Source organism: Rhinatrema bivittatum, chromosome 18 (genome assembly GCF_901001135.1).
Source record: "Rhinatrema bivittatum chromosome 18, aRhiBiv1.1, whole genome shotgun sequence".
Classification (NCBI taxonomy): domain Eukaryota; kingdom Metazoa; phylum Chordata; class Amphibia; order Gymnophiona; family Rhinatrematidae; genus Rhinatrema; species Rhinatrema bivittatum.
Window position 1 is genome coordinate 49,444,204 of NC_042632.1, and position 24,540 is coordinate 49,468,743.

General features: G+C 43.5%; 1 protein-coding gene across 4 annotated transcripts in view; it reads right to left on the reverse strand.

The window, feature by feature from the left end:
- LOC115079746 (rap guanine nucleotide exchange factor 6-like) overlaps positions 1 to 24,540 on the reverse strand; it is a 401,516-nt gene that overhangs the window by 195,917 nt on the left and 181,059 nt on the right. For 3 of the 4 annotated variants that reach the window (XM_029583567.1, XM_029583568.1, XM_029583566.1), the window contains exon 1: positions 19,885 to 20,665. The exons of the other annotated variant lie outside the window; for it this stretch is intronic. In XM_029583567.1, coding sequence (XP_029439427.1) covers positions 19,885 to 19,953 — 69 coding nt within the window. In that variant the 5' untranslated portion in view covers positions 19,954 to 20,665. Of the gene's footprint in view, positions 1 to 19,884; positions 20,666 to 24,540 lie in introns of those variants that run through there. 4 annotated transcript variants of the gene reach the window in all.

Below are 24,540 nucleotides of genomic sequence, written 5' to 3' on the forward strand. Positions count from 1 at the left end.
AAGCCAACACTATATAACAGCATCACTGATACTAAAAACAACCAACCAACCAATATAAATAACCTTAAATAGTTACAATAAACACTAAAATGGAAGTACATAAAATCTAAAACAATTATAAATATTGCACATGATATAGAATAGTAAAATGCAAAAATCAGAGCAAGAGAAGTCAATAAAATACAGATAAACAAACCCCACACATCATCACAGAGCTCCGAAAGAAATAAACCCACTCAATCATAAGTGTCATGTCATAAACCAGAGGTAGGCAGCTCCAGTCCTGAAGTGCCGCAAACAGGTCTGGTTTCCAGGACATTCACAACGAATGTGCATGAGATATATCTAATTACAATGGAGGCAGTGCATGCAGATATACCTTATGCATATTCATTGTGGATATCCTGAAAACCAAGACCTGGTTTTGGCACTCCAGAACCATCGCTGCCTACCCCTGCCATACAGATTTTGGTGTTGACCACAACCTTTTGGAAGCCTCTCTCTGAAACATCTTAGCCTGCCTACATTTATTTATTTTTTTAGGTACAGCTTCCAGAATTGGACACAATATTCCAGGTGGGGGTCTTACTAATGCCCTACACGGGGACATCATCGCCTGCTTTTACCCCTCACCCTAGGCATGCTAGCACTCCTCTGGCTCTGCCCACCACCTTATAAGACTTGTTTCACTACCTTGAGATCATTAGACCTGATCACCTTAAGGTCCCCGTCTCTGTCCGTGCACATCAGTATCTTCCCCTTCTCCCCCCATCTCATCTTCCACTTCCTCATATTTCTACACATGCAAATGTATTTTACACTGCATCCAAACTTCCAATCACTTGACCGCTTCAAGACTTTTTTTTTTTAATCACTTCTCATCCTATTTACTCCCACAGGGAAATCTATTCTGTAGGAGATCTTGAGTCAGATGCAAAAGGCAAATATTTCCTTCTAACCCTGCTACAATTTCATTCACAAAAGCCTTTCCGGAGCCAAATATCCATTGAGAGACCTCACTGCACAATGTTAATATCCATAAAGAGACATCACTGCACAATGTAAATAAGTTACCTCTGTAAATTTTTACGCTACTATCCTTATTTCCTTCCTCTCCCAGTTCTACAACCTTGTTTTATTGTAACTTTTGCTTCCGTTGCACTTGTTAAAAGAACAGTTTTTGCACCCCCTGTTATATGTAAACCGGCATGATATGATCTTATCATGAATGCCGGTATAGAAAAACCTTAAATAAATATAAATAAATAAAAGATAATGAACAGAACCAGCCCTAAGAGCCACTCCCTGAGGCATTTCATTAATCAGCCTTCTTTACTCTGGATCTAGATTTGATAATCTCAGTAACAGGCAGAAAGGCAATGATAACCATAACTACCTGCTTTGTAATTAAGCAATTCTTAAAAAAAAAAAAAAAAACCCACATCTGTGGGGAGTCGATGGGAAAGATATTCAACGAACTCAAGAGCCGACTGCTGACAATGAAGCTCCCTCAATGCTTGCACAGGCAGGAGAAAGAGTGAGGAACAAACTATCACCCAAATACAGTGATGGGAACCTTAGCTCAAATACCAGAGTGCGCTAAACATCTGGAATTAGCTGGCTCCTGGATGCCAAAACCAGCAAAATCACTTTCCGCCGAGAGACACTGAAACCCTTTCTGCCAACAGAGCTGACCACGAGTACCAACCTGGAGACGTGGCCTCGTCCACTCTCCCCATTCTTCACCTTTCAAACTCCTCCTGCTGATGCGCAACACAGTAAAGCAGAGGAGAGCAGAGACAGGGGGCCCAGCTACCAAGCTTCCTCCAGCTAAGGACAAATCCCAATCCCAGCCATCAGCCACGCTCCACCTGACTGCCTATAGGATATCGCCCCCCCCCCCCCCCAATCCAAGTCAGGTTTGCCGTTTTCCCTCCCTCGATGACCCTACATTAGGTTAAACCCTGCCTGCCAAACTCCACCAACGTCCTTTACTCAACGCCGACCCTCTTCTGAACCAGCCCCAAGCGCGCTTAACTTGTATCCTAGTACTGCCACCACCACTATGTGACCTGGCAGGTTTATTCCAGGCATCCACCATGCTCCGAGGGAAGAAATAATTCCTCATAGTTCCTCGGAGCCTCCCCTCCCTTCCAACTTCATATTATCAGCCCCCATCCTTATTCAAGGGTCTCCTTCCCATTTTATCCAAACATTCTCCTATTTTCACCATGGTTTTATAAAAAAAAAAAAAATTGGTGCGCACTATCGCGGATACAGCGCTGTTTTCAATAACCTCGCCCCCAACGTCACACATATGGCTCTCTATTCCTCATCAGACGCGTTCGGGTGGTGCCAGCACGGACGTCCGACTGCAATCAGCCCAGATGCATTTACACAGTGGGAGTAGCTAAACAGGAGGAGCTGTCAGAAATCTGCCCTTATTTTTTCTCGGACATGAAACCAATAAGAACATATAAAGGGGCTTGATTTGTATGAAAAACAAAAAGCTGTTATAACCATTGCCACTTTAAAGCTTTTAGAAATAACAGGATGAGCATGCTGGTAAGATAAAAGAATAGTCAAAGGCGTCACCTTTCACAGCCAGGTGTGCAGAAAATGGTAGCCAGTCCACCAATGTGTCTCTTCTTCCTAAAATCATAGCGATGCCTGCTCAAGACTTACAATTACTATCCATAATCCCACAAGAACAGATTTTTTGTTTTTTATCACTTGAACAAAAAAAATACGAAATCTCTAATTAGCAGTTGCTTTCAGAAAGCATCCATTCTTATGAGTTTATGCAAGGTTTTCGGAGTGATTCACACACACACAAGTTAAACCAGCAAACGAAGAAAACTATTGGCAAAAATAAAAATTACAGCAGGAAATTAAAAAAAAAAAAGTGCTTCATCATTTCCACATGAATCAAAATCTGACACAGAGGTGAAGTTTAAAACCCCAGAGATGAGAGATTTACAATTGCAGCAGACTATGGATAAAATGGTTCACAGGAAACACAGAAAAAAAATGGCAACAGACAGACAGACAAATGCAGATTCTGTAAAACTGAACTGGAGAGAGCCACTCATCTGGTTGCTGGGTGTGACTTGCTGATGTATACAGAGAGACACAATAAGGTAGCCAAGGCTGATCCACTGGGAACTGTGTAAACACTATTAGCATCGCTGTACCAGAAGTCCACTGCGATCACAACCCAGACAGAATCGCAGAGAACGAAGCAGTCGCGATCGTCCGGGTCAAAGCAAACTAGAACCTCATACACCCTTCAAACAAACTTGTGTTAAGGGTCATAATGAGATCTAATAGGAAAGGAGATATTTGCAGGAAAACAGAAAGCCAGTTACAAAAAAAAGTGACTATATTAATGCGGTGGCATTTACAGTAATAACTGTTTTCTTTTACTTCCGAGTGACATGATTACAGCCACAGAGTACCCGGATTCACAGCAGACTTCCCTAGGATCCTCTATCCAACCCTCCATCATCATCTAGGGGACGCCTACTGAAAGCAGCATGCGCTGAATTGCAAAAACATGTCAGTCGTGCTTCTTAGAGAGAACACATGTATTAAAAAGGACACACACACATATATACTGGGCATCGTCTCCAAATGGGTTTGTTTTGTACACAAACTTCACAAAAATGAGCCTCGCTCCTATCCCGGGGCAGGCCGTCTCTCAGATTTACTGATAATGCTCTTCTTAATACTCCCATGCATGCAAATATCTCATGTGAATTCATTGTGGATTTCCTGAAAGCCTGACTGACTGTGTGTGTGTGGGAGGGGTGTCACCAGGACAACTCTGGGAAGCTATGAACAAATACAGTTTAAGTGCATTACATTTGTAAAAGGACTAAAGTCACTTAAAACACTATTACATTCACACCACTGCGTTTTCTCCCTTTCCCGTGCACTTGAAAAGCTGTCCCATGTCCCTGTAGATGTTAATTGGACGGATGGGCAGACTGGACAGGCCATACGGTCTTTTTCTGCCGTCATGTTTCTATACTCACATTACACCCCATTTCCCCTCGCTGCATGTATGTTTGTAAATTGCCGATAAGATACCATCTGAATGAACTACACTGCATATTGCAAAGCATCTTTCTTGCATCAATGTTTGTGCTACTGCTGAAGGGAAATTTAAAAAAAAAACCCCAAAAACATTCTTATCGATCGCACGCTGTACGGAGTTGGCAATTTAGGAAGGTTTCATCATGTGGAAGTGTACTGGGGGGGGGGGGGGGGCCGAAAGACTGAGGGAGGTGCACTTGCGGTCAGAGACCTTTTTAAACCACTGAAGCAGCAAAATCTGATTTGCATAAGCAAAGCTGACCCTTTGGCCCGACAGAGAATGCGGAACTATTGCTTGACCACGCACTACAACAAACCAACGTTGAGCATTCACCAAAGGACGTGCATCAGATCGTGAACTGGTGGAGAGCACTGGGCTCTGTGGGAAAATTGTGTCTCAGCTTCCAGGGGAAGACAGAAGCAGTGCACACACCTTGCAGCGCTATATAAATATTTATCAGTCAGTCGTGTGTACACTAGCAGGAACAAGGTAGGAAAATGTTTCTCAGTCTTTGTATACTCAGATGTTTCCCCCTGGGCATTCTTAAAAGACATCCCTCATACACCTCAAAGATAAACAGCTTTCGAATATATGTGAGGTATCATTTTCTGATGTGTTCCCTAGGTGTATGACTGATGTACGCTAACAGGGAGACGCACCGATCTGTGGTTTAATTTTGCCTACTGAAACTTCCTGCATGTGATGCAAGTACTGATTAAAACAATTAAAAAAAAAGATAGCTATGTGAAAAAAAAAAAAAATAGTTGTGGCAATGAAACTCTTGGTTTGACATGTACTTTCTAACGTTAGCCATACCTGAGATGACAGAAAAGATAGAGAAAAATGAATAGCCTGAAGCACAAATGGCGATTTGCTAAATATTCAAGCAACGCCTCTCTCAGCGTTCCTCGACAGTCCACCCCTCTCAAAGTTTGATTACGCACATCTTCGTCGTCACGCACTGCAGCCTATTATGCTCAAGACTGATTTGTCTGCTTATACCGCACGTGCATTTCTGAAAGAAACCCTCTCCGCAGCACAAACACCTGTGGGAATTGCAGAGCACGCATACCAAATTCCACCTGAAGACCAGAAACTTTAGCTCTGGGGGAGAAGAAAAAAAAAACAAACAACACAGAACGAAATATTGGCAAGCAGTAAAGCAGAGGTCCGCTGAGCAAGGGAACGCGCATCGCCTGCAGCAGACGACATTTTTTTGCTCTTCAGTTGTAGTAGTCAAGTGGAAAAAAAAAAAGTTTCCCCACACCTGGATGTTACCTACATAGCTTTATGCCAGGAACGTGCAATATCTAGGGACCTTCCTTTTCAGTTATTTTTCCCCTGGAACTTACCAACATCTACTATAATGAACAAAAATGGGAGAACTTCGCAGGGAAAGAAATGAAGGAATCATTTTTCGCCACCGATGTTTCTCCCACGTTTGATTGCTATAATAAATAACTGGTAAAATTCCAGGGTGGAAACAAATATCCAATATCCGAGGACCAAATCAGGTTTTCCAGCACAAGTAATGCACAAATTAAAACTAATTATGATGTTTTAACAAAACATATCACATGTATTTTCACCACCCTTAAAGTAAAAGCAGTCCCTCTGTTTATCATGCTCAATTATAATGTAAAAGAAAAATATATATCATTCCAGGAAGTAACATAGTAATGCTCACCTTCTATCAAACACTTTACTTTTTACTCGCTTTGTTTGATTTTAAGGAGCAGCTGTATGCAGAACTGTGTCACGAACAGCATCGTATGCTATGCGCTTCATCTCAGGTGCCTGACGCCTACTGTGGGTAGCATGGATCCGGTGCACGTGGCTTTGTTCCAAACACACACACGCATGCTCCCCAGAGTTCAAATAAAAAAAAAGCATTTTCTTTTCTTTCTAAACTCAGCAGTTTCCTTCTCCTCCTCCTCCTCCTCCTCCGAGCTTCCAGCTCAACTGGAACCAGGGTTGGGATCTGGCACCATTAGCCTTCGTTCACAAATTATCTGGGATTTTTTTCCCCCCATATTTCACACCCATTCAGCCCATTCGTCGCAGTGATGGCCGTTAGCAGCCAATCACGCCCCAGAGCTCTTTCTGAAATCCTGCCATAAGCAGCCCTAAACCTGGTCGCTTGGGGGGGGGGGGGGGGGTTTGTACAATAACCATGACTTCTTCCTCTAAGGGCCGGTGAATGCTGCTTCCTCAGCACCTCCAGCCATTGAAGACCTGCGTTGGGTATCGAACCCTGGACCAGCCCTGAAAGTCACATTTACAATGCAGGCAGTGCCTCTCTCGCCGGTGACTGTAGTGCACAGCTCTTGTAGCATGTATGGAAGAATAATGCTGTTATCTCCATAGGTTGAGATCCCTTTTACAAATGATGGACATAGATAGAAGACAATGTAGTACCTCAAATGCTCCCATCCTCACATTCTCCATCTCAAGAAGCAACTTGAATGCTCATATACTGCCAATATCTTGATGTTGCTTCGATAAAGGGCTTTACCAGTTACAGGTACGTTTTCAAATGTTGTACAGTACAGAGTAGACCCAGTTTTCTTTTGAGACATGACAAAATTGTTCGTCACTCTTCCCCCTCCTTCCAATGGCTTGTGTCTGTGTCAGTTTTTACTACTATCCCAAATAAAAGAAAAAAGTCTCAGACAATCCATTAGGCTAAGATCGAGTTAGCACATTGCTGAATTAAAATGGTTGGCTGACTCCATGAACAAAGGGACTCCCTTATCAGTGCAAGGTATCATGGCATTATGGAAAGCAGGCCTACAGGCCCTGAAATGTTTTGTAAAGCAAGCTGAAAAAAGTCAACATTAAAACAAGATGTCCAGGATGCTCCTGGAGCTCTAACTGGCCATACTGCCGCCGAAGGGGAAAATCTCAAAGCTCACATGCCAGGAAATGTTAAGTCTGATAGGTGCCAGCATCAACTGTCCTGAATTTTTTTTGCCTTCGCCAAACTGAGAGATTTGCTAGCCACACAGGACGACAAGATGCCTCCCTTCTGCTCTAAGATCAAATCTATCATCGGCATCAGATTCGCTTATATTGATGTGCCAGACTCGAGACCTGGTGTGGCATCGCAACACATTTAAATCAACATCTCCAAGACACAAAGCACACCTGAATGATGGCAGCCCAAAAAAAAACAAACTTCAAGGGACAGCCTGCCCCAGCCTTCGGCTAGAAACACAGCACGATCCCTGCCAACCACTTAAGGCCCGAGAACCAAATTCAAGTTTCCACCTATGGCCTTTCCGAGAAAACCACCTACCAACTCACGGCTTCATTCATAGCAAGCCGGAGCTAAGGATATAAACGTAATTTAGGAAGTTTAACCCTTTAAATGATAAATACTAGTGCCTGCAGAGGGTGGGGGGGGGTTTACATTCTCGTGACTCCCCCCACCCACGACCTAGCAAGCCAGAAAAGGTTAACCCATAAGACAAGTCACAGGCTGACTTGAGCCTGTCCCTGGCTTCCCACAGCATTGCCAGAGGATGGTTAAACGACTACCATTTAATCAATTTAAATGTTTAAACATTTACTATTTTATGTGCTTAGCCAGAATTGTTATGATGAAATGTGATTTATGCCCAACTTAAATGCCCAGTAACTAACTACCCAAGTACTATTACCAACGAAAGAGGATACATATGCCTTGAAGTACAATAGTAACTTTGAGAGACTAATTTTTAGAAGACACAATTAGCATCACCATAAACCTTCCTGGCACACATTTAATGATTAATTTGCAAAAGTTCTACTTTTTTTTGTGGCAGATGGTTGCAGATGGAGCCCCAGGCATGCGAGTATGTTCTCCTCTGCTCTGCCGACCCCAACCAAATTATATGCATATAGCAGCTGCATTTATCCATATGGCTCAGAAGACCATCCACCAAGACCAAGGGGATTTATCTCCAAAGAAATTAACTAGGACACTTTAATAGTGTAGCTTAGCTCGTGTTTGGAACAGTCAAAGAACATTTTTTTATGAGCACTGTGTTCTTCAACTGGAAAGCCGATTGAAATTGGTGAAAGATTTTCAAAATGACCATAATTTCCAAAAACACAAAATATTATATATATATATATATATATATATATATATATATTCTGAACAGTAGGGAGATTTTAACTTTTAAAATATTAATTTAATTGTATCAAAAGTATGCTGACTTTCTGAGCCTCTCAATTTGGATGCTCAAAAAAAAAAAAAAAAACCACCCATCAAATTGCGATAAACTTCACAAAAACCTGAAACAGCGAAAGCACAGTCACACAAAGACGAGACATGCTACTGCCATGTGACATGTCAAAATGTAGGCATTAACAACAACAAAGTTTTATCCCATCCTGTACTATAACAGTTTACCACAAGAGTGGGCAAACATTTTTACAGGGTAATGGTCCTGCATGGAACTGGGGTGGGAGCAAAGACACAATGACAGGCTGGTGAGGGGGCGTTTGCAGTCCTCTGTCAGCAGTGTCCCCCCTCCACGCCACCCCCACACTGCACTTCCAGACACGAGGTACAGGTGAGGCTCCTGTCCAGCCTGCTGCAGCATCCCTTACAGCGGACCGAGGATATCACTCCCAAATGGATGTGGCACGCTCTCACCAGAGCAGGCAGGATGGAAGCCTCCAATAGGCCGAATGTGTTTGCCCACTTCCGGCTCCTCGAGTTCTCCAGTGGTTATCATGGGGGCACTCCATGAAGTTAGCAAGTAGCACATTTAAAAAAAAAAAATATTGGATAAAATTCTCACACTCAACACACAATTAAGCTCTGGAATTCGTTGCCGGAGGATATGGTTAAGGAGATCAGCGTAGCTGGGTTTAAAAAAAGGTTTGGATAAGTCCTGGAGAAGTCCATAAACTATTAATCATGCTTAGGGAATAGCCACTGCTTATTGCCAACATCAATAGCACGGGATCTGTATAATGTTTGGGTACTCGCCAGGTACTTGTGACTTGGATTGGCCACTGCTTGGAAACAGGACGTTGGGCTTGATGGACCCTCGGTCTGACCCAGTATGACAACTTTCATTATCAAATTTTGCGAACTTCTGTAACTTCTGTAACTATCCTAATCTTCAATAAAGTAATGTGTCATGTTAGTTCACTTAGAAATGTAGAAATAAAAGGTCACCAAACACGCTGTACGCGATTCCTTTTTATTATTATTTGATGTAAAATTGAATGCATGTCAACTATTTCCAAAGATGAAACTATTTAAATAGAAGTAAATAGAGAAATAATCAATAAGAAAAACGGAGATTCAAATAATTTGTATGAAGTCCACAAAAAGATTGAACATAATGCAAGTAGAGCTTATTCTAAAACTTTAAAAACTATCTCTTGCCTTTTCTTTAAAAGATTAAAAGACTCCACCTCAAAACCATTTCCAAAAGACAAATACTACACGTCGACAGTCCAACACAAAGGCCACCAGCACTCCCCTCCGTGCACCAAGATTTACAGGAAACGCCAAGAACAGAAGCAATGTCTGTCGGCAGGCTTCATAAAATACAAAAACTACCATTTAAGTAACGAAGATCTCTGTAGCAAGATGCCAGCAGCCTGGTAAGAATGGCCAGCGGTGCAAAGCAAAGGGTCTCGTGCCAGGCATCGGAGAGGTTTCGTCCAACTAACATGCGTGAGGTAGACTGGAATGCACACTGGCTCGATTGTATGCCAATCTCTCTCATACACCCGACCAGGGTACATGCACACCCCCCCTGTTTTAAACACAAACACCACATGTCAACATCATTTTAAAACCCACAGCGGGCAGACATTCAGCTTCTACTATGAGAAATGCATGAACCATCTCTTAGAAAAATATAAGCTTGCCTCATTCTTGCAGTCTGCCGGCCGTGTGTGCCATTTGCACGGGGACAAGAGAAGTGCATGTCTGTCATGGTGGGGGTGGAACAAGGGTGTCTGCACTTCCACAGGGACTCTCACTTAACACTGGCAACTTTTTCTAAGCATGCTAAGGCTGGCTGGAACTCCCTTCACTCTCAGATCCCACAAGCTTAGTAACAAAGCTTTAAAAATACATTTATTCAGATTGTCTTTTGAAGTTAAATAAGGGAAAAATTTCTAAGATTACAAAGTTACAGGCAGCCGAATGTAACATCTGAAGTTACGTAACTGATCTTTTTGATTTTTTTCTATTTATTCCTTGAGTTGTTTTTATTTTTTGTTTGAATTATGATCGCTATTTTTAATTTTGTACGTTTTTATTGTAATCTTCTTTGAAGGGTTAATAAACATGTGAATAAAAGTGAGCCAGTAGATGTAGTGTATTTGGATTTTCAGAAGGCGTTTGACAAAAGTCTCTCATGAGAGGCTTCTAAGGAAACTAAAAAGTCATGGGATAGGAGGCAGTGTCCTTTCATGGATTACAAACTGGTTAAAAGACGGGAAACAAGAAAGTAGGATTAAATGGTCAATTTTCTCAGTGGAAAAGGATAAACAGTGGAGTGCCTCAGGGATCTGTACTTGGACCGGTGCTTTTCAATATATTTATAAATGATCTGGAAAGGAAAACAACAAGTGAGGTAATCAAATTTGCAGATGTTACAAAATTATTCAGAGTAGTTAAATCACAAGCAGACTATGACAAATTGCAGGAGGAACTTGCAAGACTGGAAGATTAGGCATCCAAATGGCAGATGAAATTCAATGTGGACAAGTGCAAGGTGTTGCATATAGGGAAAAATAACCCATACTGTAGTTACAGGATGCTAGGTTCCATATTAGGAGCTACCACCCAGGAAAAAGATCTAGGCCATAGTAGATAACACATTGAAATCGTCAGCTCAGTGTGCTGCGGCAGTCAAAAACACAAACAGAATGTTAGGAATTATTAGAAAGGGAATGGTGAATAAAACGGAAAATGTCATAATGCCTCTATCACTCCATGGTGAGACTGCACCTTGAATACTGTGTACAATTCTGGTCGCCGCATCTCAAAAAGGATATAGTTGTGATAGAGAAAGTACAACAACATTTATTTTTATATTCTGCTTTTCACACTTTTTTCAGAACTTCAAAGCAGATTATATTCAGGTACTGTAGGTATTTCCCTATCCCCAGAGGGCTTCAGTCTAAGTTTGTACCTGAGGCAATGGAGAGTAAAGTGACTTGCCTAAGGTACAGAAAAAGGCACCCAAAATGATAAAGGGGATGGAACAGCTCCCCTATGAGGAAAGACTAAAGAGGTTAGGGCTGTTCAGCTTGGAGAAGAGACGGCTGAGGGGGGATATGATAGAGGTCTTTAAAATCATGAGCGGTCTAGAATGGGTAAATGTGAATCGGTTATTTACTCTCTCAGATAATAGAAGGACTAGGGGGCACTCCATGAAGTTAGCATGGGGCACATTTAAGACTAATCAGAGAAAATTCTCTCACAACGCACAATTAACCTCTAGAATTTGTTGCCAGAGGATGTGGTTAGTGCAGTTAGTGTAGCTGGGTTTAAAAAAGGTTTGGAGAAGTTCTTGGAGAAGTCCATTAACGGCTGTTAATCAAGTTTACTTAGGGAATAGCCACTGCTATTAATTGCATCAGTAGCATGGGATCTTCTTGGTGTTTGGGTAATTGCCAGGTTCTTTTGGCCTGGTTTTGGCCTCTGTTGGAAACAAGATGATGGACCTTTGGTCTGACCCAGTATGGCAACTTCTTATGTTCTTATGAGTGATTGGATATAAGTGGAATATAAAAACTTTTAAATAAACACATGCATACATAACACATGGGGAAGAAATTTGGATTTGGAAGGAGTGTGACAGGGAAAGTTTGAAAAGAAAAACCAAAACGTAGTAAATGGAGCTTGGCACCATGTTCACTTGTAACCATCACCACCAGGATTTCATACTCTCTGTAACGAATCTACATGAAACAACTGAGCAACTGGTGGAAAGGACTAGTCCATATTTATTTTTACATGTTGTAAGTCGCATGGAGTGATAAATGCAAACAAGCAAAATATTTACATAAATAGGACTGCAGCAGTTTCTTGCATAGTGCTGAAGGAAATTAACAGAGAAACAGGGAACGTGACGGCACTGAGAGACCATAAAGACCCATTTAAGTCCTCAGAGCTCGGCCTAAATAAATGTTTTTGAAAGAAAGGAAAAAGAGAGAAAAAGTGTGTGTGTGTATATATATACACACACACATATATACACACACATGCAAAAATATAGAGAGAGAGAGATGAGGAGACACACACACACACAAGTGCAAAAATATAGAGAGAGAGAGATGAGGAGACACACACACACACACACATCAAAACATAGTAGTGGAAAAATCTGAGCTTTCATTTCTTGCAATCTTCTTGCCAGATGTTCTGCCTAAACTTAATCACCACACCTACAGTCCCCCACTGAAATCATAAAAGCTTCACTGTTTCATTACAATGCTCCATTCTTCTCTCCCCCACACACACAAAAAACTGTCAGGCTACCAAGCAGCACCCGGGGAATGTTAACACACGACGCTACTTGCGCACAAATAATATTTTACACAATCAGCTAATTAAAAATCAATCTTTGTAAATCGAACGTGGAACTTAACAGCTGCTGAATGGAATAAGGATGGCAATTCATCACAACAGCCCTGGGGAAGTGAGACTTCTCCCCACCCTCTCAACGCAGGAGGCGGTGGTCTCTGCTGGAACAGCCTCACGGATGCAAGCATCTTCCTGCCAGTGACTAATGAGGTGCGGGGATGACTGCTGCTGTTCCACCATTCCCAGTTATTAAAAAAAAAAAAAGATGACTAGGCTCCAGAACTTAAATCATTTCTCTAAAATAAATGCATTTCCTGTAGATTCTTCATTATCACGCAATGTCTGTCTTGAGTGGACTGCAAGCGGCATGGAGCAGAGGCTGTCTCTAACCTGTGCAGCGCTGAGGATGTCTGGCAGTGCCTTAGACACGAGTGGAAGCGGGTGCAAATCCCACTTCCTCCCACCGACCTTCCCCGTGACCTTGGGCAAGTTGCTTTGCCTTGCATGGTCGCACAGACCCACTCTGGGGCAGTGACTTATTGCACCCGGATTCGAAAAGTGCTCGAAGACCACCTGAGCATTATTTGGAAAGGTAAGCTCAAAATCCAAATTGCACGCATTTCCTGCACTGTGCACTTAGGCAACAGATGCGCAGCCGGTGCTTAAAAGATAAAAATGCAAAAAAAAAAAAAAGCCCCAGAAGTTATCCTGCTTAAACTTTCAAACACTGGATCGTCAGTAGCTGTAATCCTCACATTACTCGGAGAAGGGAGAATAAACAAAGTCAAGGACAGATGAAATTCAGGTGTCAATTCTGTCTTCTTGGGAATGGAATAAAAGACAAACATGCAGGAGTCAATGAAAGGTGGAAAATCTTCTCCGGAAACAGCCCCCCCCACCCCATCACACCCCACCCCTGGCACAGATGGGTGCTGTAACTGAGCTGCAGTTCATGATCAGTAACACCACTTTTACTAGCATCACTGAAACAACTGAATCACGAATGAGGCACAAATGGCTGAAAAGTGACTTCAAAGGACTACACACACAGACACAGACGTCCATCCAGGGCAGTCGCGAGGGGGGGGGGGGGCAAGAAAGACAGCCGCCCCGGGAGTCAAGTCAAAAGGGCACCATGCCACCCATTTCAGCCAGTCTGCGAGCCTCCGAGCCCAAAAGTTAAGGGGCTGGGTGCCACTTTCTCCATGGATTGCCCTGCATACAACCCCCTCTCCCCGAAAAACCCAGGGTGTGGCTTTAATTAAAGACAATTGCCTCAATACCTTTTATTCCAAAAAAGTAGAAAATTATAATATAACATGAAACTTACAAAAGTGGACTCCAGGGAGTAAAGCCAAAGGAAGGGAGACAAAGAGCCAAGATAGGAAACCAGAGCAGAACCAGTGCTTCACAGCACAGATCATCAGTTCAAGGTGCGACACTTTTTTTTTTTTTCAAGATTATTAGCAAAACAGTTTTATAGACCTTTTAAAACATCACAAAATTTAAAAAAAAGAAAAAAAATAGTAGCATTTCAGGTTCCACAGAAGAAAAAAAAAGTGTTTGTGTGGTTTTGAAATTGACCTGGTAGCTGAAGTCATTCACAGAGTCACAATGGTGGCCCTTCAGTGCACATTCCTTATTACCTGCCACTGCAAGACAAGGAGCTGTGTCACCGTTTAAAACAACAGACGTGCCAGGGGAAGCAACAGTGAGCAAGGCAGACAATCGCAGGAATGCCGAGGGACACATACCAGCTTCATGACAGCATCAGGAAAAAGATTCCAAAAGAATTAATCCCATCCTATTGAAAAAAAAAAAAAACAAACACACACCACACAGACACACACACCCCTATGCACACACACTGTCTCTTCCTTATAACCACCTTGTGAGCAACGAATACAGAGCAAATGTCTGAATCACGAGCGCCATGGGAGGAATCTTTATGGGCAGAGGAAAATTTCAAAAGGTACCCATTTCAAGTTTCCAGAGACAAGACGACGCTTGCAAAAAAAAAAAATCTTTCCAGCCCATTTCCTGTGGTGAAATGATCCTACTCAGCATCCCGGCTGCGAGGGGGTCGGGCAGATGTTGTGGAATTACAATTGCTGGGAGGGAGGAAGGAAGCGGCGTGCTTCTGGTACCAGGAAATGGTGGGGGAGGGGAGGATATGCTACAGGTTAAGTCCTGGAACTCAATTAAAAATCCTATCCATGTAAACACAATATGATATTTTCATGGTTTGGGAAGGTAATGTAAAAGTATCCCTTTTTTCCCCCCCCAAAAGGTATAGGGCATGCACATGCTGGAAGACATTAAATTTCCATCCTTTCATCTTGGCAAGTTCTCTCTTTTAAACACACTTTTTTTTTTTGTAAAAAGCAAAAGATAAAGCTCCCATTCATATTGCGATTAGCTAAAGGCCTGCTAGGATATGAAACAAACAGGTATCCATCATGATTTGCAATGCACAACCTTGAATTATGTTCAGTTAAGCAGATATTGTCCGACAGCAGCTCAGCCTCTCATGGCTCAGAATCAGAAAATTTCCAGTCTGTAGTATCAGCACTATACTGCCGTCATGCACAATACTGTAAGGATACTCCTCCTGGCTTCACCTCAGTTTACAAACCCATGAAGGTGAAGTGAATCGCTCCAGGTCACCTTGAGTGCTGGAGAGGAGAAGCGGAATGGAGCCATGTATTCCAATCTAGCTCCGATATATATATTTCAGGCCCCTCATTCCCAACATGGCTTTCCTGGGAGATGGCTGCAACAGACCTGCCTACGCCCAGGATCCCTGCAGCAGGCCGAAAGCAGCCACATATTCGGCAGCCTGTACTGCCTCCACAGAATGAGAGACCCATTCAAGTCGGCCTTCTCAACCCTTGCATCTCACTACCACTTACTGAGCTTGAGGCTACTTCGCAACCTATCAGCGGCAGTTGCCTCTCCTGGCAGGAAAACTCCAGTACTTTACGGGGAGGGGGGGGGGGAATCCATGCTAACAACTCTAAATGGCCGACTGTCCAACAAGGAGAATGTGAGAGGACACCACCACCAGGCTAGGAGAAAAGCTTTATATCAAAGCACACGGCCAGGCAACTTACTTTGCAAAGCAAAGGCAGAGCAGTGATGTCATGAAAGCCCTTTCCACTCTGCGATGAAGGCGGCTTTACGACATCACGGACAGCTTCCATGGGGTGGGACGAAGGGTTGGTTTTTTTTCCTACAGTATCTTCTTTTCCACCTCATCCTAGGGGAACCCATGCCACCGAGAGCCCTGTCCTTTTATTATGTGCGATGTTAAAATGAGGCCCTAGTTTGGGGGTCATTAAGGATTTCACAGCACTTTCAACAACAGTACAGGAAGTTTCACTCCGGGATGGTCTCAGATAATCTGAGATGTTGAAATTCTCCCTATAGAAAAAAAAAAAGATGTGCTTAGGGTGAGAAGAGACACTTCCCCTTTGTTTGACACATGCGTCCCTTGTTAAGTGGTGCTATGCACGTTTTTTTTTGCAGGAAACTGAACTATCAACACACAATCATCCTATCTGAAAAAATTCATAGTTTTAAGGCTTTGGCAGCAAAAAGAAGCCCCAAAGCACCATGGGTGCATAACCCATGAAGGTGCACGCACAGCTGAGGAATAAGGGTGGTGCAATCAGAGAGGTGTACCTGGTACAGGTGCACACAGTGCTTTCCACACTCACACCTTGTCATGGGGAATCATTCCTGTCATTCTGCTGTCGTACCGAAAGCACCTAGAACAGAAATAAGCAAGAGAAGTCCTTCCAAACCTTCCAGGTGCTTTCCTGTTTCGCCTACCAAAACCTAAGACAAAAGGGAACGGTGAAACTTTTGTTTCACATCTCCAGAGAAGGAGAGTACACTCAGGAAGGGCAACGAAAGAATGCAAAGTCCGCAGCACAAGCTCTACGAGGCAAGACTTAAACATGTATCCCCCCTGCAAGAGAAAGAGAGCGAGCAGGGGAACACCACAAAGGCATTAAAATACCTTAAACATTAAAAAAAAAACCAGACAGGAAGGTGCTGATCAGTAGAAAAAGTTAACAAAAACAAGGTAAAGATACTGAAATTGGTTTCACAGAGTATCGGGATATAACCAGAACTTGGATTGCAAGTCCCCCCCGCCGTGTTGAAAATCCCAAAGGTTAAGCACTAAATCTCTGAGTATCTGGCGACTCCGAGAGACCCCCGAGATCTCTGCCTGCATCCATGTGTAGAAAGTCTGAATGCACTACCAGTGGAGGGGACAGTGTGTGTGACTGCTTTCAAGCAGGCTTTACCGTGAACGCTGCAAACAAAAGCAGCCCAAGTGGCAAAACCAACCGAGGAGGAGCAGAATGGCAGTGGAAGCAAAAAAAAAAAACCAAACAAAAAAAAAAAACTTTACCCATTTCTGAATTCTTGTCACCTCTGGCTTTAAGGTGAATTTTAAAAGCACTACGCGCGCCAGAGCCGGGAGACACGCACGAGTCTCGGGCCAGCGTGCACCACGCGGATTTTAAGAAGCGCCCGAGTACACCAGCATCTCCCAGTATGCACACAAATCAAAAAGTTAAATAGGGGGGCGGGGCGTGGTCTGGGCGTTCCGGGAAACGTGTGCATATTTATGTGCACAAGCACGCGCTGGGATCCCCCCACTGCGTAACTTTACTTCTGCTATGGACAGCGGATAAGATTTAAAACAAACAAACAAAAAAAAAACAGGGCGAGTCAGCGGGGTTTGAAGGGTCAGGGCCAATAGGGTAAAAGGGAGGAAGGTTAATTAAGGGAGTAAAGTTGGGATCCTTGACCTGGGCAAACTGGGAATAGACTGGGGAAACTGGTAACTGCTTCGATGCGCACATCTAATAAGATTTCCCACTTACACGGTATAGCTGGCATTTGTGCACACACGCGAGCATCAGTACAAAAATTGCACGCACATGTACACGCGTGCGGCAGATTTTATATTACGCGCATATACGTGCATATGTTATAAGATAGCTGCGTCCATTCACGCGAGCCGCCGTACACCTGCGCGGCTGTTTAAAAGTCACAGTCCCTGAAGTTAAACTATTAACTCGGATGGGCTTGACTTACCCTTCTTCCCCTATAGGAACAGGAGAAAAGCTTTAGTGAATCAAGTCCTACGGTTGCAATGAAAGTGTTAATAAGTTGGATATAGTCATGACCTTTTACTTTATTCTTAAATTGAGCACTTCTTGCAAAAAGATCCACAGTGCTTTCCTGAAGTCATTTTAACTTCTACAATATTTTTCCAATGGAAGTTGTTTTTTCTTTCCCTGCAGAAGTTGCATGAAACATTCTCCAAACAAAACATGCAATGTTTAAAAACTGTTTGAGAAAACCAGCTCCCAGAATCTCTCTGCACTTTTTCTACCTTAACTTTTGTTCCAAAACTTAAATCTGGTCTTCAGTCACCAAATACAGGAAAAGGACAACTTCTAATTAATTCCATACTCACCCTTTAACTTTGCTGACTAATGCATGAGTGTGTGTTAAGTACAACTCCACTGACTAATGCATGAGTGTACATTACAAACAATTCAGATTTGGGAAGAATCCACCAATAGATCCAGTGTTATGTACCTTGTTTGCAATAATAATAATAAAAAGATTTAAACCATAAAAACAACTCAGATTATTTTCTGTCAAAAGAAAACTAATAAAGAACAATACATTTATCTTATCCAGAGTTTCTTTATTTAAATAGAGAAAGGGTGCTGTCTAAAACCATGACTCAGAGATACAGTATTTTATCTCAAAATTTAAAAAAAAAAAAAAAAGTTAATGATCAAACCAGATGCACCAATAATCTCCCCTAGATTTGCAGAGACCACCGGTGCACACACATTTCAGAAGGAAATCCTATTCAAATGAAAACATTTAAAATGGAGGTGGTATATACAGAGCCCTTCATACTTACTACCTCTAAAATAAAGCAGGGTGCTTGTACATCTAGTCATCAAACAACTATGAATGCTGTGTATTCAGAAACTAAATACTGAAGGACTCAAGTATGCTCATTTCTACTTGTCCGCTCAGATAACTACGACAAAAATCTCTTGACAGATGGAAATGCAGATCCATCTCAACTATTTAAAAACTATAAACCAATCAGCCTCACAGCTTGGGCAGGAAGAGGATCTACAGCACAACAAAATTGTGACATCTGGAAAAAACACACCCAAGAATCTTCACAGCTAAATCAACATCATTTCTTCATTGATTTTATTTTTCTGCATTTTCCCTGAAAACGCTTGGTGGGTTTTTAGTTACATGCACGCACGCAATCCACTCTGAAGCATCTGAACGGTGGCATATAAATTAAATAAATCTGCATCCTATTCACGTCAAAGAAAATGCTTATAGAACATGAGAAGTATGTAATTCAATCTTATCCAACAAAGAAAATCTGACACCAAGACAGAACTCAAAAGATGCTTTTGAAGGATACACAGCGTGGTTTAAAATAGAAGTTAATTTAACAAAACAGAGTGTCAAGTTTATAACTACAACCGTTTGGGGTTTGTTTTTTTTATTGCACAATGTACTTTTAGCTCACTAGTTTGGGCATATTTGGCAGTGGTCCGATACTGCTGTGATCACATTCTCTGAACTGCGGCCAGGACTGAACAAGTGACGTTTGTTACCTGCTCTTACACACCGGATGGTTATCTGGAAAGAGAGCCAGCTCACCCCACAGAAACTTTCTAAACCAGCACAAGCGGCTGCTTATGGAGTATCACTCAGTATTTCTCCTGCTGCATTTCCCCTTCTCGCTGCCTATTCGCTCCCTCCACTTTTGGGCCATGATATATGGGGGGGCTCCAGTGTGCTTGGGTCCCCCTGCCAGGGTGGATCCATGCAGGGTCTCTGCACATCTCCTGCCTATTGCTTCCAGCACGGGGGCCCAACCTCACTTTTGTACTTCCATACTGCTGCTAACCTACTGAAATGTTGATTGTTGGCACTAAACATAAATCACATAAATAAACAAACAATTGTTGGTAGCTCGCTGGCAGCACAAGTCCTGAATCTGCTGGGACTTTCTTTTACTGCAGGAAACAACTTCCTACAGGAAAAAAAAAAAAAAAAGTCTCACTGTAATTAACTTGGCAAATGAACTTGATGGTGAAAAGAAAGCTTAAGGCTTCAGTTACAAGAATTACGACAGAAAAAAGGTTGTGCAGGCTACCTCTTGCGTCCTTTCCGAGGGACTTTTCCGCAAAGCCTGTTTCAGCCTGGGCTCCACAAGAGCGGTCATTATCCTTCCCGAGATCCCCCGATGCGAAACGATTCCCGGGACTCGGGCGCTTCCAGATTTCCCAGTTCGTGCCTCTCACCGGCACGGGGCGAAGAGCCCCAAACTTCTCTGCGGCGTGCACGCTCCCTCGCTTTCAAGGGGAGATTAGCGGGGGGGGTTCGCTGCCTCCCCACGGGCTCCCAAACCGAGAAGCGGGCCGAACTCCTTTCATGGCGAAGCCAACGTGCAGGAGGGCAATGGAAGCAAAGTGCATGCAACTGGTGGCACCGAGCAATCCGCTCTCCTCATTCCGGCCCGGCTCGGAACTCCTCCGGCGGCGGCGGCTCTCCCATCCTGGAACTTGGGGACAGGCCGGAGGGCCAACTCCGAGAGAGTTCCTTCAGCCCAGCCCGGTCCGCCCCTCCCGGAGAAGGGACGGGAGCAGGCGGACCATTCTCCGTGCAGCGCCCGCCAACCGGACCGCTCCGGAACCGACTCGCGACTGTCCCGCAAACTCACAAGAGAGGGGGGGGGGGGGGACAGGCAACTGCCCCGCCAGAAAGTGCGGTTGGAAGAAGCCGACTGAGCCCGCGGCCACCGCTCGGTCCCCGGCCGGCTGCGCTGGGAGCGCGAGCGTGTGCACGAGAAGGCGGCGCGCGCGCGCTCTCCCTCGCGCGCACCACGGCCGCCGCACCCGGGAAGTGGCAGCGCGCGCGCGCGGCAAGCATCAGCTACCCCCTTCTCCGAGGAAGCATCGCGAGACTTCCGCCGCGCGCTGCTCGTGCAAAGTTGAGGGCTCTTCTAGCGGCAGTATTTGGTTTGTGATGGTGGTTAGGGGTTGGACGCTGCGTATGCGCTGGGGGGACCGCTCTCGACAACTTCTGATTTTGTTGTGAACTCCAACCGTTACGAACGCTGCAGATCTGCTTTACATCCGGGCGAGCTGCAAGATGTTTAGCGCCAACAATGGAAAACACGTGGTTCTTTCCAGCTGCCCGGCGTGGAAAAAGATTTAGGGGAGTTGTCATCCTAGCCCAATTGCTATGATTGCATGGATCATCTCTAGCATGGAGGATAGGTGCCTGTTGAATGTACACGGAAAAGCCCTCACTTCTTTAAAAAAAAAAAAAAAAGTATCTATAGTGGTAGCTCTTACTTAACCAGGGATTATATAATAATGTAAACTTTGCTTTAAAGTTAGGACGTGTGTACGAGGCAGGAGTGGTCAAGAATATGGGTTAAAAAGTAGGAGAAGCATACGGAGACCTGCGTAAGAAATATTTTCTACCAGAGATTAGGATATGGACTGGGGGGGGGGGGGGGAAATCACTCCAGGCCAGGGCAGCCCTCATAAGGGTGCCAACTCAATTATGATTTCTACACCGTTAGATCCACAATAAAATAGTTACAGATAGCCTCTCACCCCTTTTCGAGATCGTATGCAACTATAGCTTAAACCTATAGCAACACCCTCAAAAATAGGAGCAATGCAGAAATACCCTGTTTTTCTTTAGTACTGATTCTCCCACCTTTACAAGGGCTGCTCCCTCCACTAACTTTTTTGCCCAAGACGGCGGGTCCAAAATAACTGCGATCCAGGCATTAATATATGGTATATCTTCGGGAAAACCTGGCTGGCCCTCTTTTGTGACTATGATTCGAACTCTTGAAGCCGTTGTGAAATCAGCATTGTGCATATCGGCCATCGATATGCACAATGCTGGATCATGCCAGGTTTAGTGCATGCATGTCTATCGAACACTTCGCCAAAGTGCTCCGTCATGGCTTTTAGTGGAGTGGAACCTCCCCCACCCATTTAGAATAGAGGTACAGACAAAGAGGGGAAGGGATAGCAGATAGGTAAGGGGTCCGTATCTGCCAGACACAAAAGGGTCACACGCGCCTCGACTAGAACGCGGTCGCCCGGCCTAGAACTGCGAGGCCATTCATTCTCTTTCACACAACAAGAAATCTATTCCCAAAAATTTCCAAAATGCCAATTCCCAATTCGCGTGGTCTTCGGAGCGGGATCCCTACTAACCACTGCGCGAGGCTTGATCAAGACCTCGACCCATCATTCAGGGTCGGCTTGTAATTTCAGCTTTATCTTATCTCTAATTCAAATTCCCACTATTCTCATTCATTCATTCATTCATTCATTCATTCATTTATTTATTTATTATTTTTGTTATACCGAGTTTCATGATAGGCATCACATCAACCCGGTTTACAAATAACAATGTGTGTAAAGTATAGCGTAACGTAATAAATATTTCCAATACAACTGTGAACTTTAAATACAGAGAATCAATTAAAAGGTGTGAGAAAGTTACAATAAAACAGGGAAAATTAACTTGGAACTGGAAGAGGGGAGAGGTTAAACAATGCAATATTTACATTTCATACAATTAAAGTAATAGTGTAGCAGAGTAAATAAATAAGCCTATTTGAATGAATGTGACGGTACATAAATATGAGCGGTAATATAAATAACCAAGAGAATAAATATGACACAGTAGTGCATGGTGATGATATGATAAAAACTCAAAAGGTAATAATGAGTGTAAGTTTGTGATAAGTGGATTCTTATTTGGATCCAGATATTACATAGGAGTTTGTGTTGATGAGTGCGTTTTATTTTATTTTATTTATTTATTTATTTTATTTAAATGCTTTTAAAATATACCGACATTCATAGGACACATCATGCCGGTTCACAATCAACATTGCAAAGGGGGAAGAGGAAATTACAAATAACAGGGAGGGGGGAGGTGGAGCAGTGAAGGAAAAAGGAGAGGATGGGGGTCAGGTGACAGTAAGCGCAGAAGTTGCGGGAAGGAGAAAGGTAGTGAAGTGCTAGGGGAGAGAGAAATTGATAGGAACTGTGTTAAAAAAACTGAGAATAAAAAATTAACAAATTTACAAAATCAGCAAATTATACTTGCCTGAAACGTTCTCTCAATCGCGAAGAAAGCCTTCTTCCCGAATCACCAGCCCAGAGGTCTCGAGAGGTTTCCTGCGGAATGGTCCCCTCAGAAACCTGATCGCTGAACTCAGCGGTGGCCACTCACCAGGTGAGTCTGGGGGATCACTCCGCCACCAACTACCGGACCACCTGGGGGGGCTAAAATAGCATCCCCGGTACCTCCTGGCTGGCTCGCCAAATGTAACCGTCTCTAAAAGTCAGAAAGGAGGCCCAGACAACTGATTCGTAAAGATTGACTTTTATTGCCAGCAAGATGCAGCTAAGGCAAAGGCTCAGTACAACTGCATGCCACGCCCCCTCAGGAGCTGGCTATTATACACTCTTCATTTCTTATCTATTACACATGCGTTCTACAAACTGCTGAACAAGCAATTTCTAGCGTGGTTTTTAAGTAGGTGTAGCTTATAATCAGACTTACTGTTTCGTCATTTAATTGACGTGTTAGACATTTCATAGCGATAATCGTATTAATACAATACAAATTGTTATTTCAAATGGAGGTGCGTTCCACTGAATGTCAGTACGTAACTACGTAAGGCATGCCATTGCGTTCCAAATGTTAGTACGTTCAATATGGCTGTGCGTTTCATTGCTGGCGTGGTTAATTAGAGATTTTCAGTTGTCTCATTCATCGGTCGTCCATAAAATTGAACTCCTTCAGTCAAGAATATGGGTTAAAAAGTAGGAGAAGCATACGGAGACCTGCGTAAGAAATATTTTCTACCAGAGATTAGGATATGGGGGGGGGGGGGGGGGGGGGGGGGGGAATCACTCCAGGCTAGGGCAGCCCTCATAAGGGTACCAACTCAACTATGATTTCTACACCGTTAGATCCACAGTAAAATAGTTACAGATAGCCTCTCACCCCTTTTCGAGATCGTATGCAACTATAGCTTAAACCTATAGCAACACCCTCAAAAATAGGAGCAATGCAGAAGTACCCTGTTTTTCTTTAGTACTGATTCTCCAAAACTAATATTCAAATTCTAATGTCACTTGAGTAATTGCAATACTGACAGCTTCCACCCATAGGAACATTATAGAATAATACAAAAGAGCTACAGGGGGCATAGAGCAAAAATACCATACTATATAACATACTCCACTATTAAGGCATTCAGAGCCAAATAGAGCAAATCTGCCACAATAAAACCAGGGCCATGCTCTCCTAGCAGTGCATGGAGAGGGGAGGAGACAAAATCTACCCCCTGCCTTTGCACTGAAGGTGTATGTCCACACTGGGCAACAGGTGGAATGTGGTTAAGAAGGCTAAAGTCTGCTATGCCACAGTAGTGCAAGTAGCTGACAGCAGTAGACCCTTTCTAGTGTTCACAACCCCCACCCCTGGCAGCCCTCCCTCCCCAAGACAGGGTTTAGAGGGTATAAGGAGAATAATAATTAGGGCAGAACATATGCTGCGCTGGTGCCAGGTCTGACTGCTGCTTTCAACAGTGGAGCACTGAACAGCCTTGCTGAAAGCAGTAGGCAGGTGTGTAGGGAAGGAGGAGAACACAGGCACCTATATTACCCTTCTCCTTGCAGCGAGACCAGTCTAGGAGAGGTGGGGAAGGGAGTTATGGTAAGAGAAGCTGGCGATAAGGAGGAGACTGTGAATGTGTGAA